The 17736-nt window shown below is 49.0% G+C and overlaps 1 protein-coding gene across 1 annotated transcript in view; it reads right to left on the bottom strand.

The window, feature by feature from the left end:
• Nucleotides 1-13429: 13429 nt before the first annotated feature.
• The window catches only part of DSCAM (DS cell adhesion molecule), a 740578-nt gene continuing 736271 nt past the window's right edge, over nucleotides 13430-17736 (bottom strand). The window contains exon 34 of the mRNA XM_069471934.1: nucleotides 13430-13782. Coding sequence (XP_069328035.1) covers nucleotides 13430-13782 — 353 coding nt within the window. The remainder of the gene's footprint in view (nucleotides 13783-17736) is intronic.

Here is a 17736-nt window from a genome sequence, read left to right as displayed (position 1 = left end):
ATCCCCATTCTACCAGTGAGGGCACTGAGGCACAGAGAAATCAAATAGCTCTCCCAAGAACACAGAGCGAGCCACTGGCAGAGAGGCTGGCTTGGGAATCTCTGCTCCTAACCCCTGCACAGCACTGCCTCGTGCTGAATGAGCTTTCAGGCTAAAAGTTGATTATTGATTGATGGATTTGCTGAGCAAAGAAAGAGGAAGGAAAACTGGTAGAAGACAATAACAAGGAAGGAAAAAAAGCATAAGATTAACAGACAAAGTGGAAGGGTGACCTGGGAAGGACAAGACCAGCAGAAGACATGGGGCTGTAGGGTGATGGTAATGCCGTTTGAGCCTCTGGATCCAGCCACTCCTGATGCTGGTGAGCTCTAGTCCCAGACCTCTGGTTAAGCCAACAAATTTCCTCTCTTGCTTAAACCAAGACGGGCTGGGTGTTCACCCTCTTGCATCTGAAAGGTGATTCACTAATATGCTTGTCCGTCTTAGAGTCTGATAGCAGAGAGCCGAGGTGGGTGGGCTGCCACTTCATGTAGTACGAGCCCCTGTCCACCTCCTTGTATCAGTGTCCTAGGGTTGCCATAGCAACTTACACCAAGCCGCGTGGCCTAAAACAGCAGAAATTTATTCTCTCTTAGTTTTGGAGGCCAGAAGTGTGAAATCAATGTGTCAGCAGAGCCATGCTCCCTCCCAAGGCTCCGGGGGAGAAGAACTCCTTCCTTCCTCTTGGCTTCCGGCGTTGCCAGCAAACCTCAGCGTTCTTGGCCTGCAGATGCATCACTCTAGTCTTTGCTCCCGTCTTCACATGGCCGTCTTCTCTGTGTCTGTCTGTGTCTCTTCTTTCCTTATGAGCACACAGGTTTTACGGAACGAGGGCCCGCCCTCATCGTCACGTGACTGCATCTGCAGAGAGCCCGTTTCCAGATAAGGTCACCTTCACAGGCACTGGGGTCAGGGCTTCAACATACTCCCGGGGCCCCCAGAGCTGTTGTGCATGGCTGCGCACGGCAGAGGATCGTCTTGCTATGTGCCCACCGGCCCCCCTCCTTCCCACCAGTGTTCAGACAGCTTTCTGCCCCTCAGCTCTCAAGGGAAAAGATGATAATGTCTAGAACAAAGACCAAATTTTTGATTTTTGAGTTCAAAAACAGGCTCTTGAAATCCACCGTGAAGATAACAGTCTAAAAACCAAAGGATTTTTGACTGATAAGAGCTGGACTTTGTTGAGAGACAAAAGGACTTGCGGGTTCTGGCAGGAAAGCTGGAGGAAGCTGAGCACAGAGAGCATAAAATGAGTCCGGGGGAGGGGAGGCACCTGGGGGGACGGGGGTGGGGTGGGGAGCACAGAACATGACGCAAGGGCAGCTTTTCAACTACCTGCAAAGGAAAATAGGACGTCAGCAGGCAACACGCTCAGGAGGCAACGAGGCTGGAACCAAGCTGCTGGCAGGTGTCTTAGAGGAGGCCCCCCCCCGCCCCCCGCCGCCACGTCCTGCCTCCTCCCAGAGTGAAGATGCTCTAGAGGAAGAATCATGCAGGGAGGGTTGAGGAACCCGCAAGCCTCTTAGGATGGGGCCGGGCATGTGGCCTGGACAGCAGACAGCGGAGGCTGGGGTGAGCCTCCAGCCGGGGAGCCTGACACAGCCTCCGGGCCCTGCCCCAGTGAGGAGCAGGCCTCCAAGGTGGACCCGGCACCCAGAAGTTCAGAGCAGGATGCAGAGACCAGGGCAAGGCCCGTGGATGTCAGCCATGGCTGTCAGCCTAGGATCCCCAAAGACCACAAGGGGTGGCTTCATTGAGACACTGGCAGCAGCCAGGGCAGAGGCAGCCCTTGTCCCAGGCCCCCTCCCTGAACCACGAGCTAGTTCTCCTCCGCCTCCCTCCCCCAGATCTTAGATGGCTCCAAAGGCAGGAGGGAATCCAACGTCTGGAAAAGCCTGGACCAGCAGGCCTCTGCAGGGACTTCTCAAAAGGGTCACTTCCCTGCCTGTCACACCTCCATACGGCACTGGGTTCCAGCCGGATCTCTTCCTCTATTTACTGAAGTGCTTCTCAATATAATTTGGCTATTAAAAAAACACATTAACTTTTGAGAAACCAACACTTGCTTTTATTACTTTTATTAAGTCTCATAAATAAGAAATAAATGAGAACATGTGGCAACATGGCAATAATGACTATTTAAAATTTTAAACACGTTTCTTGTAGGGTGATAACAGGACAGTTTCTTTTGAAGCTTAAGCTATCAACGCTGCCATTTAGACATTTGTGGTAGAATCCTTTAGGAGGTGCCTTTAATTAGCTGCTTCTCTTCTACTTTCCTCCTCCTCCTCTTCCTGAAATATATGTGGATATCATTAACTTTATGAACCAAACTGGCTCAAACGATCAGAAGACACGGTACATTCTGGGCAAGAAGCTGCATGATGAAACACTGGAGCATGATTGAACACACACACAGATGCTCCCAGGCTAGGAATTGATTTCCCCATCCCTGGGCATTCAACCAATCAACAGCACTATGGGAGTGTTTGCCTTGTGCTGATAAGTACAAATCTGATAAAATAACCCTTTTCAGCCCAAATGTGGAAACAGTGCTTAGACTGTCTGAGTGGGATGTTTGTTGAAATATTCTCCATGGGCAGGTGTTACTCAGTCTGCATGGTCTCAAGTAAGAGGATTGAAAAGGGTTGCTAATCATAATCATTAACATTTATTGAGAACTTATTATGTGCCAAGATGTCTTAACTGTTCTAAGATGTCTTAACTCATTTCATACGATGTTTCTAAATGGAGCTGCTATTGTTTCCCGGGCTTTATAGATAGGGAAACTGAGACATGGGGAGTGCCTTGCCCATGGTTGTGAGCTTACCCACGGTACAGCCCAGTTCTGAGTTCAGCCATCTGACCCCAATCCCACGCGCGTACCTTTGGGGCAGGTGGGAAGTCAGTGCAAAGGTCTTTGGGATGATGTAAGCAAAGCATGCAACCCCCTCGGAGCTGCTCCATGAAGTCTCAAGTTTGCCTGATGAAAAGACCCCGGTGTGGTGCATCTCCAGGGTCTCAGACTGGTTTCTGCTCTCTGATGGGAAGGTTCCAATGAAACCCATTCTGCTGTATTTATTATTTTTGGTCCAAAGACCAGCTCATATTAACTTTGTGTGAAATGCCATTTATTTTTGGCCCTTGTTTGAAATATTGTACTCAGTTCAAGCCAACGAGTTCTTGCCCCAGGTGTTAGAAGAAACGCTGGACTCCTCTTAGCAGGAAGCCGGGAGCAAGAATCAGCTGCAAAGAGGTAGCAACGGAACCTAAAGGAGGCCAGACTCAGATTCCTGCAAATGTGTTAAAGGTTCCACGTGTATTCTAAGGCCTATAAATATCTTGTCTTCTATCTTTGAAAGCCCTCACTGCTAGTGCCAATGTAAATCCTCATTAGGTTAGAAAGCACGAAAGGATTTGTCATCAAAGATAGTGCTAAAATTAGGGGCTTCCTGCCTGAGCCAATCCTGCTTGCTGAAGAAACCAAATGATTTCCCCTTCCCTGGCTTCAAAGTCCTGACTGATCCACCTTCCCCTCAAACCTGTCAATCCAGATGAAAAGTCCTTCGCTGAGGACCTGCTTTGTCCGTGGCCTGGCGGTTCTTCACCTGTGAGAGGGCCTGAGACAGGGGTAATCCCAGGGCAAGCCTCCCCAACCTGTGCAGGATGCAGCAGCAGTGGGCTGCCCTGCCACTTCCCACGCACTTCTCTGGGCTCCCAGGCCACTGCGGAGGGGACGCCCAGGGCTGCATCGTGTCCCTTTGAAAGTACAGCAGAGAATTTTGCACTTCAAGAAGATTCCATCTTACACTTTCTCATTTACTTCCGGCCAAGATTTACTTGCACTGTGCATTGAGAAGATCAGATAGTATTCAGTAAGCAACTGCTCAGAGTAATCTTAATCGGGGAAAACAACAACGGGGATATTAACATTTGCAGTGCTATCTACTCCTATTCATTCATTCACTCACCCACTTACTTATATATTGCCAAACATTCACTGAACATCTGATACATGCAAGGCACCAGGATGGGTGCAGGGGTAGAATGAAGAATAAGAAGTTGCACTAGCCTCCCAGAATAGAACTTGAGCTGTGAATTTATGTGCAGTGATTTATTAAGGTGCTACCAAGAGAAACCAGGGAGACAGTGGGGGAAGAAGGGTTGGAAAAGGGAAGACGCAAGGATGGGATACCTGGTGAAATTCTGGCTTTGGGCTGATCCTGCATGGAGTCCTGAGCGTAAACTGCAGCGAAGATTTTGTTCCCTCTTGCAGCTGGGCAGCTGGGCTTGCAAACACCTGCACTTGCCAGCCACTGGCGAAGATCTCTCTAGAAGGATGGCAACTTTCAGGCATTTCGACTCTCTGTGCTTGTGGGAAATGCAATTTCCGTAGCTCAAGGGCAGTCTACTGAAGGAAGTTGCAGGAAAAGCACACAGAGGCTGGGATGTGGGCAGGTGGAAAGCATGGCAAGAGACTGGAAGGATCTGGTGGAGCAATAAAGCCCATTGAGGTCTCCCCTTGCCCGGCTTGGATCTGCTCACTGATTCTCATGTTAAGTTCATTTCATGCTGCCAGGGCTTCGTCAAGATGGTGCTTGATTTCAGCTTCTGTGGACGACCCTGTGAGAGGACAGTTAGTGGGACATTGTAGCCCCTGCTGCTGCGGTTGGCCCCAAGGCAGTGTCTGACATTCACCCCCTCTTTCTTCTGCAGCTGTTCTAGGTTCCCTTACCCATCGGAGAGCATTTCTCCTTGTCGGGCTGGCTGGTTTGATGAAGTCACCAAGACCTTCATAGCTGAGAGTGTGGAGCCCTGGTCGCCAGGCCCATTTCCGGTCACGGTTGTTGTAACTTCCGGTGCACAGTTAAAAATAGGTATGGGAGCCACAAGAGACACCCTTGTGAGTCACTTGAGTGCCAGACATGTTCCTTTCTTCACCCATCGCATGAAACCCTGCCTCTTCATGACAGCCAAGGCCAGTCATCCCTGCAAGTGTGGGGACACCTTTATTTGCCTGCTGGTCTGCTGTTGGGAAGACCCCAAAGACCAGGCAGCAGCTGTAGCTTTAAGTGTGATGTGAGCCTTATTGTGTCTCCTGGTAGAAGCCTCTCCCTCTGGTCACTGGGGCTGCTGACCCCACAGAGCCTAAAGTTGTGGGGATAAAATCACAAATTGCCCTGTGAGTCACTAGGACTAGTGGTGAGTAAGGTCACTTCCAACCCAAACTTCAGTTTCTGGACACATGCATCCCACCAGGGACAGAGCACCACCACGTAACGGCTGTAGGTTTAAGACAGATACTGCATCCGGAGGGACAGCACCCCAACCCCACAGGGTGAGGGCCCAGGAGCAGCGGGCAGCATTGCAGAGGTGGAGCTTGAGGTTGGCATGGGACAGCCAAGCGGAGGTGTCTGGGGGCTGTTGGCTGAAGGCTGGGAGCTGAGGGCAGGAGTTCAGGCTGGACATACAAACTTAGGAACCATCAAAATATAGATGGTAACTAACACTGTGATTGACTATGAGACACTAAACTTGCCCAGAGTGAGAAACACACAGAACTGAGGGGGGAAGTCTGGCAACATACACATTTGGTGGAACTCTGGAGAATGAGGACCCTGTCAATGAAATTGAGAAGAATTAGCCCAAGGGACAAAAGAACCAGAAACCAGGAAGAAGACAATTTCTCCAGTGCTGCAAAAGGGGTTAACCAAGATGAGGGTTTCCAAGGGGCCTGGGATCCTGCCACAAGGAAGTCACCTGTGGGCTGGAGGACAGCAGCTGCAGGAGGGGAGGGAGGAGACCAGGAGGAAAAGAGGTGGGGAGGATGTGAGTCTACAGGATGCATCTCTTCTGGATGCTCCTCTGTGAAGGAAGGCACTGTGGTTTGAATGTCTGTCCCTCCAAAGCTCATGTTGAAATCTAATCCCCAATGTGGCAGTGTCCAGAGGTGGGGCATTTAAGAGCTGATTAATCCATGAGTGAACTAATCCATGATTAATCTATTCATGGGTTAATGAATTAATGGGTTATCATGGCAGTGGCATGGGTGGCTTTATAGGAAGAGGAAGAGAGACTGAGGCATGCTTGGTCCCCTTATCCTGCGATGCCCTGCACCACCTTGGAACTCTGCATAGAGTCCCCACTAGCAAGAAGACACTCCCCAGATGTGACCCCTCGATTTTGGACTTCTCGGACTCCATAATGGTAAGTACTAAATTCCTTTTCTTTATAAACTACTCAGTTTTAGGTATTCTGTTATAAGCAACAGCAAATGGACTAAGACAGATGGAGAAACTGAGGACAGTGTCTAGAGTGAGTGGAGGGTGAAGGAAGAAACAATTTTTCATTGATGGGCAACACCTGAGTATATTTACACGTGAATGTGAGAGGAGATACAAGAGTAAGGAGGTCGTGAGAGTCTCGTAAGGCCGGGAGAAGCTGGGGTCCCGAGCGCAGGTGGAGGGTGAGCTGCGGGCAGGAGACAGGCGCTTTTCCCACTGTGCTGGAGAGCAGGCTGGGGAAGGATGCGGCCCGGAGGAGTTTGGGGAAGCAGAACGAGGAAGACACACCTCTTTGGTGGCTTTTGATTTCCTGAGAGTCTGTCCGCTGAGAGTGAGGGAAAGAGACAGGGTGGGAGTTTGGGGAGGGTCCTGAGGGTTTGCCCGGTCCATGTAGAATGTGTTGGCACCAGACGTGCCGGCCCCACGGGAGCCTCAGCTGGCTGCAGCATGCTGGCTGGCTCCACTCTGATCATCTGGTTCACATTTCCAAGGATGAGACACGCTATGCACCTGTCGCCACTGTGCTGTGGCAGGAGCGGTGGCCGGGGGCAGAGGGAGTTGACCGACCACCAGCCTTTTTACCACCACCAGCAAAAGTCCCTTTTCTGCTGACTCTCACGCAAGGATAACCAGCACAAACTTAGAAATCTGCTAAATGGGACGTTCAGGTAGAGCCCTACCTAAAGAGATGTTTTCATTTAGAAGAGACAGAGGGAAGGTCGAGCCTTTCAACACCAGTGTGTGAGGTTTTATGCAACACTCAGGTGCCTCCAGGACCTGAAATCTGAAAATAATTAGGTTGTTTCTTTACCTTCCTTTTCCCTTTAGGGTTAATAGCAAACACACACCAATTAGCTGAGTTTAAGGTTTTATTAAAAAGATTAAAAGCTGTCTTATACGCTGGGCTCATGGACAGTTAGAGTATCCTTCTTAACATTCCACGGTGCACCTGCACGCCTACATTCACAGCACACGCATCTTTGTTGAAGACTCACCAGTTTGGGCCGATGCCTGTGCTGGGTGCCTGGGGTACAAAGAAGAAATAAATGAAATGCAGCCTCAATGCCCGCCCCCCCTACCCTGCACCCCACATGCTTCCAAGAAGCTCAAATATTCATTGTTGAGCCAGAAGGGCCACAGAGACCTTCTGCTTCCCTCAAGTCTGTTTACTGATGTCCAAACCAGCCGGCCTTGCCAGAGCCCTCGTGGGGAGTTCCCGGAGGCGTGGGTGCCAGGGCTGAGCCTCTCGGTGCAGTGTTCCTGCCACTGTGCCACGTGCCTCGCTAACCCCAAATCCTCCTAGGATTTTACACCATTAAACAGACACAGTTGTCATATTCTGCAGAATGGGCACGTGAAACGGGGAAGCAAACACATCTTGGGGATGGGCTTTGGAAAGGACGGACACCCGTTAGCTCCGTAACGAGCGAGTTCCCTTCCTGTGCGCTCCGGTCACGCTTCTCGGAAGCATCGTCGTCATTCTTGGCTCCGTGCAAAGCACTCTTACTCTTCTTACTGGAAATGTCAGCACCTAGATGTTGAGGCCTAACCCCTGCTGCAGAAGTGGGCAGACTGCCATCCACTAACTTAAGGACCATAAAAGAGCTTTAAAAGAGAATCAACTGGAAAAGGTGAGCAGAAATTTCAACGAGGCAGGAGTGCTCTCTTGCCACATGGCTAAACAGTCAGAGGAATAGGTACAGCATTGGGCTGAGACCACATCAAAGTACGATCAATTCTAACGTTTGCATCTTTCCCTGGCTAGGGCTTTACTTGGCATGGGCAGAATGTATCTCCTGGACTGCCATCAGTCACCTTCCTGGGCCACAGCCGAGCCACCTCTCGCCTGGGATGGGGAAAGAGACAGGGGCCTGTTGGCGTGGAGTGGGGGACGTACTGGATTTGGGTTTTACCGAGTGTGGGCAGGGGCTGCATGGAGGACTGTGCTCCTGCTCAGGGCAGGGTCCTGAATGCCGGATCAGGGCCCCACAGCACCATCTCTCTGAGAACTCGCACCTTTGTAAGACACTTACAATTTCAGATCCAGAAACAGGAAATGTCTTTTTAATAGACTGCTAAACCATTTCCCCATAGCGTAGCAAGAGGAGGTCCCCTGTATTTAGTGAGGTGCTCAGACCTTAGGGGAACCTCAGAGGATGAAAGATTGAGGCAAACTCTGAATTAATTCTTTGAGAGTAGCATCCTTGTCCCCAAAGCCTTTCCTTTCACCGTGATGCCCGGGGGGACGTGGCAACCCACCTCGGTGGCAGTGTGGCCCCAGGACTGCTGTTCCTAAGGACATCTGTAAGCATCCCCCAACCTCCCCACCCCCCACAAGAATGTGTGTCCCAGATGTTTTTTCTCCTTGGAAAGATTATCTTCTTGAGGCAGAACGCAGCCCTCTCTGGGGAGACCCAGTGCTAGAGATAATAAACATTGTCTTTTCTTCCTACACCTCGTTTGAAGTTTCTGGGACACAAAGGGCTTTCTGGCTGTGCCAAGCGTGTCTTGAGAGATGGAACAGGCCCTCCCTGCCATGTGTCAAAGTCACTCTTTCCAAGTGTTAAATTTTTCTTTCTTTCTGAGAGATTAAGGAGAGAGGAAGAAAAAAAAAAAAATAATAACGTTCCCACCGACCTGCAAACAATGTGTGAGTAGCTCACACTTGTAAGTCTAAGCTGCAGTTAGTCCTTCTGGAGAGCGGGGAGGGGCTGGCGCTGCCCCCGCCTAGTTTGTCATCATCCAGGACTGTAGAGAGTCAGATTTTTACCCGATTTGCAAGTTGCAGGTGGGCCTGCCGCAGCTTCGTAGGTGCTGGCAGAAGACACGAGACTCCGGGGTCAGACAGTGACGCGTTATTTCTCCCGGAGAGCACTCATCGTGAGCGCCACATTCCCCTCAGTTCCCCTGTGCCCCCAGGACCCATGGGGTGAAGTGGGGTGATGCAGAGCAGTCCAGGCGGACGCTGTGCACAAACTGGGTTTGCGTCAAGGCTGAGGAGCTCTAAGCCTTGGAAACCCCAACCTTTCTCCGCCCATCAACAAATCCTTATAGGATGCCTACATTCACCAGGCACTGTCCAGGAATGGAGGACAAAACAATGAGCTCTGTCCTTGTGGAGGTGGCATTCTAGAGAGGGAAACAGGTAATAGACAAAAACCATCATAAATAAGTAAATTATAGAGTAAGTTAGGAGATGATGAGGGTATAGAAAAAGAGCTAGAGCAGATATGAGGGGCAGGAATGCGGGGGCTGGGGACTGTGGTATTAAATAGGGGGCTCAGGGGGCCTCACGGAGAACATGAGATTGGGCTGCAGATGGCAGGAGCTGCGGGAGCCTGCCCGGGCCACCCGGATGTCAGGGACCAGTGAGGGTGTGAACCCAGACTGCCTGTGGCTAATGCCTAGGAATCTTTTAAAGGAGGCTGTTGGTAAACATGCCCAAACTCTGCCTCCAAGAAAGACATTGTTTTTCTTATCCAGGTCAGCAAGCATCTGCCTTTTGCTGAGCAGGGAGATGCCATCTCTACCTTCCAATGTGATCTGCTATGCAAACATCCTTGAAAGCAGTCCAGAGCAGAAGCCACCAAAGCCCCAGCTCAGAAGACAAGCACAAGTGCAAAGGCACTTGCAGGGAATTGTCTTCCAACAGTTGTGTTCCCCTCCTAAGCTCGACGGCGCTGGGTGACCCACGCTAGGCTGAGGCCCATCCAGTCTTCAGCCCCAGCTTGCCGGGGGTGAGGGGCTCAGCTGGGATCCTGTCCGTAGTCGCCATCCGGCCCTGCCGAGGATCTGGCATGTTGGGGCCATTTCGTAGGTTACCCAAGGGCTGTGCCATCACGAGTCTTCTCATGCAAACAAACGTACCACAGCAAAGAGTTAGTTTTTATGCAGGCTGGAAGATTCCTTCTTGATGTGCGCCCTTGTTAGGGATTACAACAGCTTGGTTTTCAAGACCTACAAAAAAATCTTTCCTTCACTCAGCCTCACTCCTTCTACTCTGTTTGGTGGGTCATTTTAGACCAACGGGTGGAGAAGCAAGGTGGGGTTCAGGAGCCCTTGAGATTAAATTGTGAATATTTAGTCTTTCCGGGTGCTCTTCAGAGAGCTGAGATACGCTTTGGGCCACATTCTTTAGAAAGTTAAAAGAGACTTTTAAATATGAACATACTGTTAGGTTCTTTTGAACCTTTCCAGGGTAGGTGGCCTTTAATAAACTAGTCTTTGGGTTCCTAATCTTATGCCAGTCCCCAGATGGTGTGCACCATTGCTGTGAACTGACTTCTAGGCTTGCAGAGCCTGGGAGATCTCAGCCATGCCCTTAAACATCGCATGAAACTTCTGTCCTATGGGTGATTCAGGGATTGTGGCACCAGGTCAGAGGGACCTTAACTGAGTGGTGGTCTGCTGCTTATTTCGAGAGCAATTTAAGCAACAGTGTTTTCTGTACCTTAAGATAGTATCAGGAGTCCCTGCAGCAAGGCACGAAGACGACGGGTGGAATTAGAGATTACTCAGTTGATCTGGAGACCAGCTTCATGGCATGTGTCTGTTCTGTCTTCTCAACTTTTCCTCCCTCTTCTCTTCCTGGGTCGCCAGGGTGGAGGTGGCATGACAGGCTTGTGAATTGAACAGAAGCACCAGGTTCCTGGGGACAGTACGAGTGCCGAGTGCCGTGTGGCTCGCTGGCCGTGTATTGAGAGGAGCCCTTGCTCACTTCGGGAAGGTGGCGTTTTTCGGGCTGCCAGCCGGCTGGGCGCTGAGGAGGAAACCCTCCATGCACCCGGTAGCTACTGGCTGGAGGATAAAAAAATGTATCTGCATTTCACCCTTCTAAGATAAAATATTCTGTTTGCAGACTTGGGCTAATAGGATGATTCCCCCCTAAGCAAATCAGATTAGAGACAGACAGCAGTCCAGAAGAAATTAATTATTATCACTTTTAATAATGGTCTTGTTAGCACACAGTTCCCCTTTAATCTACAGCTCGGGACCCCTTTGTAGACAGTGATCCCGGGCTTCTGTCTGGGAGATACAGAGGTGAACTTTTCCATACAGCGCTTGCATTTTGAACTCACTTTAATGAGTATTTCTAAGGCAGACGTCTTGAAAGCAATCCATTCCAGAGGCAGACAGGATGTGGGATTTTTTTATTTTTGTACAGCTCGAGAGAAAAATTTTAAAAAGGTCAACCTCTAAGTTGGGGAATATAGAAGTTTTAGGCTGATGAAAGACCGAGCTTTAATTTTGTTTCCCCTACAGAAAGTACCATTTCATTTCTTTTGCATAAAAAAAGCAGTCTGTGAGTATGCAAACATGTCTGCATGGATTAAACTCTGAAACCACGGCAAGAAAAACTGCGCCCCTCATGTTCACGGAGACGCCTAACGTTAGAGCCAGCGGTGGCGTCTTGACACGGTCCTGGGCTCAGGCTGTGTCACTGACTCTAAGAGGAAAATGGGCCTGCCTGCCTGGAAAATACATAGAAGGGAGAGAAGATGGAGAAGAAGGAGGGAAGGAAAGACATTTCTGACTATGTTCCGAGGTTGTAACAATCAGCACCAGTCTACGCGGGTGGGCATTTGATCGCGTTTTCGGGTCAATGCCAAAACTGACAGGAAGACGCAGTTATGCTTCCTGTTTACTGGGAGAGCCTGAGACGGGGCCCTGGGGCCAAGGGAGGATGACTGGCTGTTTTGAAAGCGCACTGGGCAAGGGTCTTGGGGTGAAGAATGCAGTTTATACTCCTTATGAATTAAGTTCTCTCTGAGAATGAGCCACATGGTAGATAATTTAAAGTGAGAGGAAGGAAAATAAAACCTTAGATGTCAGAGCAACAGCCCTTACTACACACTAGCTTCCCTCTGGGTATAGAGGAGTCTAGTGGAGACCACACGCTCTAGGATGGCTTATTGTGCATTTGGATGCCAGTCACAGCACAGATAGAACAAGTCATGGAGGGTGGGACGCAGGGTCCTCCTCCAGGGGCTCCAGCTGGGGCTCAGTGACTCCAGGCCAGGTAGGAAGCATTTTAGGTTCTGCGGGCCATGCTGTCTCTGTGGCAACCCCGCATCTCCGCCATGGTGGCACAGAAACAGCCACGGACAACAGCAAACAGTGCATGCAGCCTTGTTCCAATAAAACTTTATTTACAAAAACAACAGGAGGCCGGGTTTGGCCCACAGGCCATGGTCTGCTGATCCCTGGCTGTGGGCAGGCAAGAAGCAGAGCCTTGCAGGGGGCTTGGAAGGCTCGGGCCGGCCCTGCATTATGACGGAGACCAGCCCACGTTTTGTCACCTCCAGCCTGACAGCAGAAGCAGTACCCTCTTTGCTCTCCCCAGCGATGCCTGAGGGGTTCGGGGCCTTAGTATCTTCTCTGATTGACTGAGTTGGGCTCTGGGTTCAGGCCTGGTGTTTCCAAACAGAAGTACCAGTAGAAGACATGGCCCGGCAATCCGTAGAAGACAAGAGAAGCAGACATGGAAATAAAGGCAGACGACCTTTTCTTTTTTATTTCGCTTAGACAAAATGCAAAGAGTGTCTCATCAAATTAAAAAATAAACAAAAAAGAAAACCAAATTGATTCCCCCCCACCCCTTCACTGACGGCACTCATCCTAATTAACAACGAAAGAAGATCAAATCGAGGACCCGGTTTCTAATGGGAAAGAAAGGTGTGCGAACGTGACTGAAGTTCCCCCGCCCCCAAATCAATGTTCCCTTTCAATTCACAAATCGGCTGATCTCCCCCCTCCCTGTTTTCTTTCTTGACTCTTGTGTGATAGAACTTCCAGTCAGAAGGTTGAATGAGTCCCCCATGCACTTTGTAGAAAATCAGTAAAAATGCAATAGCCTGTGAAGATCATAAAACTGGACTTCTTTCCCAAAAAATCAGATGCCCAGGCAGATGGAGCTCACACTCAGACAGAAAAAAAGCAGGAGAGTCTTTGCACTGTCTGTGGTTTCAGTATTTTCTCTTTTTTTTTTTTTTAATATATTTTGGCAATTTTCTTTAATTATAAATATTGGAATTTCGTAAAAAAAAGGTAGCTTTGATTGAATTGTTTAAATTGTATTTACAACCACGGTCCAGTCATGCTGTTTGTTATACCAGGGTGTACGACTTTGCGTAGGGGTTGTTCCCTTTCAAATGGCCCCGAGAGTCGAGCAGTGATTCCTGGGAGCTGCTCATTTTAGCTGCCTGTCCCAGCTCTGCCCCCTCTCGCTGAGGTAATGTGGCCACGGCCCCCGGCTGCCTCGCCTGTCCTTCTCTCGTGGAGGAGGTGGAAGAGGAGGCTTCCATCGGGATGGGCTCGAGGACCGTGGGGCGCTTCAGGGTCCGAGTTTTCTGAGGTTCCAGGCACGCCTGTCCTAAACTCAGGTCCCTGCTGGTGCCTGGACCACCTCGATTTAATAAAAAGTCCATTCTAAGGTATGGAGGCAAATGTATGAGGTCACCTGGAAACAAACACAGAGCAATTAGTTGGTTTCTTCATTTGGTAAACGCACGCAGAGGTGGAAATGCCACTGTGCCCAGGGGCATTTTCCGAGACACCTCAACAGAGCCCACCACAAAGATGGGTAGAATTGTCCCCAAACCTCTCCTTGGACACAGGAAGGGCTCACTTCCCCACCGTGCACTAACTTAGGCTCTTCGATGTCATACTTGAACCAGAGAAGTGGAGGTAACAAGAGCCTTCAAAGCACCACAATTGAAAAAGTATATGTATCAAAGGCAACAACAGTGTCCACTGGGTACAAACTGGGATGGACTGAAGCCAGCATGTGACTGGGGGTAGCGGGAGGGCACAGGGTATGAGGAGACGGCCAGAGGTGCTGAGGAAAGCATCACGGAGAGCTGGCACTAGTCTTGGCAATTCTATAAAACCACGTGACCTAGGCCAGCCACTTGGTTATGGGTTTCTGTGATGGCATTGAAAACACCTCCTCACCAGGCCTTGCCTACCTGCTACCCTCCTCCTTGTCTCTTCTGTGCTGGGTACAGAGGTAACAACAGCTCAGAGGAGTTGTTAAACAGAGTATTGGTGTTTCTACTCCCTTCTCAACATCCCTCACTTTGGCCTCTCTGGTGCCATGGAAAAGGACCCTCAGGTCTCCTTCAGGAACACCTGCTGCAGGGGGACAGATCGCTGATGGTCTCCAGCTGCATCCCCCAAACGCTGAGCCTACCCTTCCTCTGGGCTGCTCCCAGCCAGGGACGAGCACGACGGGGTCCCCTGGAGACTGCTGCCCAGCGAGGGACTTGCTCACAGGTGACGTGTGCCCAGTGGTCTTGCTGCAGCCATCTCAGAAGCACATTACAGCCTGAGGCTCTTCCTGCCCAAACCCGACAGGTGTCAGACCCGAGTCGTGGTCCCTGGACGCCCCCTGACTCCTCCTGCTGCCTGTCTCTCTATGCTTCACAAGAGTTTCCCCAAGTTTCCCCAAGGAACCCCTTGCACAGCTAATCTGCCCAACACCCGCTTCTTGGAAACCCTGACCTGACACAGATTCTATCAGCATCAACTATTAGAATCGTTCTTTTGAAGGTTGACTATGACCTCTGAGTGCTAAATTCTACAGTTTCTTCTTGGTCCTCATCCTACTTGTATTATTACAACATTTGATGCTGTTGATGCTTTTGTTCTTGGAACGCTGAGCTGCCGTGGCACTATGGTCTCCTGGTCTCTTCCTGTGTCCCTGACGGCCACTTCTCACTTCCCTTCCTGAATCTGTTTCTCTATCTACCTCATAAATACAGAGTTTTCCAGGTGGCCTGCTCTCAGCTCTCTCTCGGGGGGCCTGGCTGCTTGTGGCATCTCTTTATAAACAGCTCTCACATCTACCTTTTCCATTTTGCTCTCCTTCCTGAATTTCAGATGCTTTGCTAGGAATTTACATGAGTGGCTATCCATCCTGGATTTTGAACATCATGGTCTACAAACTCAGCTCATGAAGGCCAGCCTCCAGGCCCCCCCATCCCCAAATGCTGCTCTCTCCTGCATGCCGTTCTCTAGTAATGTCCGCACCCTCCTTCCATCCTTGAAACCTCAGAGTCCTCATTGATACCTCGGGTTAATTCTACTGCAAAATATCTCTGCACTCCTTTTTATTCCCTTCTTGGCCCTGGTTCACTGCTTTAATGCATCCCATCACCCCCTGAAATGCTTGAGCACAGTTAGAGCCCAGCCACTTTGCAACCAACACTGGCCGGCTTGAGCTGGGCTGACCCTAGATCTGAGCTTCTGCTATTTTAGTACAGACAGCGCACATTCTCCGGCCCAGTGCATCCTCATTTCTCACTTCCAAGGCATGTAGACAAGGGGTATTTGTGCAGTGCACTGGGATGAATGCAGGGGGCCTTTCCTGGCCATCTCTGCATCTGAGGGACCCGCCTGCTTGGCACATCTGTAACTCATGGCATACCAGGTGAGAAGCTCTGGCTAGAGGACAGGCTGAGGCACACAGTCCTGGGGCCGAAGGCCCAGGGAGGAGGAGGTGCAGGGGGAGAGATGCGATGATGGCCTGAGCTCAGGGGCAGATGTGGGATGTAGAGGGAAATGAAATCGCGAGATATGAAGGAGACCCGAGGAAGACGGCTTCAGAATTGATGACAAGTGGAAGTGGTGAAGCAGAAGGAAGGGTTGGGGTGACTCCTTCTGGGTTCTAAACTCAGGAAACTGGGGGGACAGTGGAACTGTTAACTGTGTAAGGATGCATAGGGGAAAGGTCATATTTCAATGGCAAAGACAATGGTTTTGGTTTCAGAGGTGTTGAGTCTGATGTGGTTGGGGGACATCCAAGAGGAGGTACCTAGCAGGCATTTTAATCATAATAACACATCTCTAGCACAACGCATCACTCACTTTCTGAATCTAAAACAACTGAAAATTCTTGTATTTTTTTGCTACAAAATATTCCCTACTTTCCTTATTTTCCTGTTGGCTCACAGTAGCCAATCAAGCCTTCTTTGTCCAGGCCCTGGACTCTGAAGGTGCGGGGCTGGGGTTTGCAAGACCCCTTGTGCCACGTGAGGGCTGCCATTGGCCAGCTGCCGTGCTAACAGGGAAATGGAAGTGACGTGTGATTAAAGCCTAGAACCTTAGAAAATGCCTACAAGTTTACCCACTCACAGAGAATAACCAGTATAACAGAAGGAAAGGACTACTCAAGGGTATAAGAGCACTAGAAATAAATAAAACCAAGACAAGCACTGAAAAATGCATCTCATACAATTTAAATGAGCATAAGACTTTCCAAAATGCTCTTATTTTTCTTAACATTTTCTTCCCAGGACAAGAGGGATGGTGACCTTATTCCTGGGAAATTTACCAAATGATTTGCATGTCCTTGTGTTATTACATTGCCATGCCGCTGGGTATTATATACGATTCAGAAATTCACTTAGCATTTTCTCATTGGCTTTTTCAGGATGTCTTTATTCTATTAAGCGATGCTGGGTAGTTATATGATTTCATTAATAACTGCAGCATGTAATTTGCTAAAATGACCCCAGTGACGCTTTGGGTTTGGCTCAGCGAAATCAAAGGCACTCTAATTGAATGTTGGCTTTATGCGGCCAACTGGATCAAAGGGAAGCCCAACAATAAGTACCTAGAAAATAAATTGGCCATAAAACTCTTATAGAAAGAAATTACATAATTTGGCACTCTCGTGAAAAGGGTTTTGGTAACTTGATGCATCTTGACCTTGGCTTAGAAAAATGATGGCATGAGGCTTGCCATTACAGACTCTGATGGTGAGGGTTCAGGAACATCTCTCCATATCAGCTTTGTTCCTGACAGATGCAAGTATTTAATTCTTAAACCTTTATGACACTTTATGGCATTGAAAATTATTGATATTCATTTATGAATATAAATATTCATGGATATTTATGGATATAATCTTCAATTTTCTCTCTCTAGGGGTTAACTATTCACAAACAAATGTCACGAGAGCATTAATAGAGCTGTCCTTAAGAAATAAATCAGAAAATTCTTTTGTAATGTGAAGGCCATCTTGCATGTGAATCAATACACACTAACTGAACAATTTTGAAATTTGTGTATTTTATATATCCAATTTCCTACAGGTGATTGATTATCTGTCATTATTTTTTAAGAGCACAGTAAATAAATTATATTAATTTGCTTTTTTACTTATTGACATGAGTAATATCATTTTTATCATGTTGTTCAAATATCTAAGAAAATGTGAAAGACATTTACCTCCAGGGTTATTTCAGAATGTAGGTCAAGCATGCCTCCCGCTGCTTCTGAGGCCCAACTCAATCAGGAGCACTTGGCATATTTGTAATGTGTTGTAACCGATTTGGGGATAAATCTCTATTCCAGCAACTCTCCATTGAATGCACAGGGCTTATTAAACCCCTAAAAAGCAACAGCATCT

The sequence above is a fragment of the Eulemur rufifrons genome, chromosome 7, assembly GCF_041146395.1.
Source record: "Eulemur rufifrons isolate Redbay chromosome 7, OSU_ERuf_1, whole genome shotgun sequence".
Lineage (NCBI taxonomy): Eukaryota > Metazoa > Chordata > Mammalia > Primates > Lemuridae > Eulemur > Eulemur rufifrons.
Note: the sequence above shows the minus strand (reverse complement) of the source record. Positions and strands in the feature narration are given on the sequence as shown.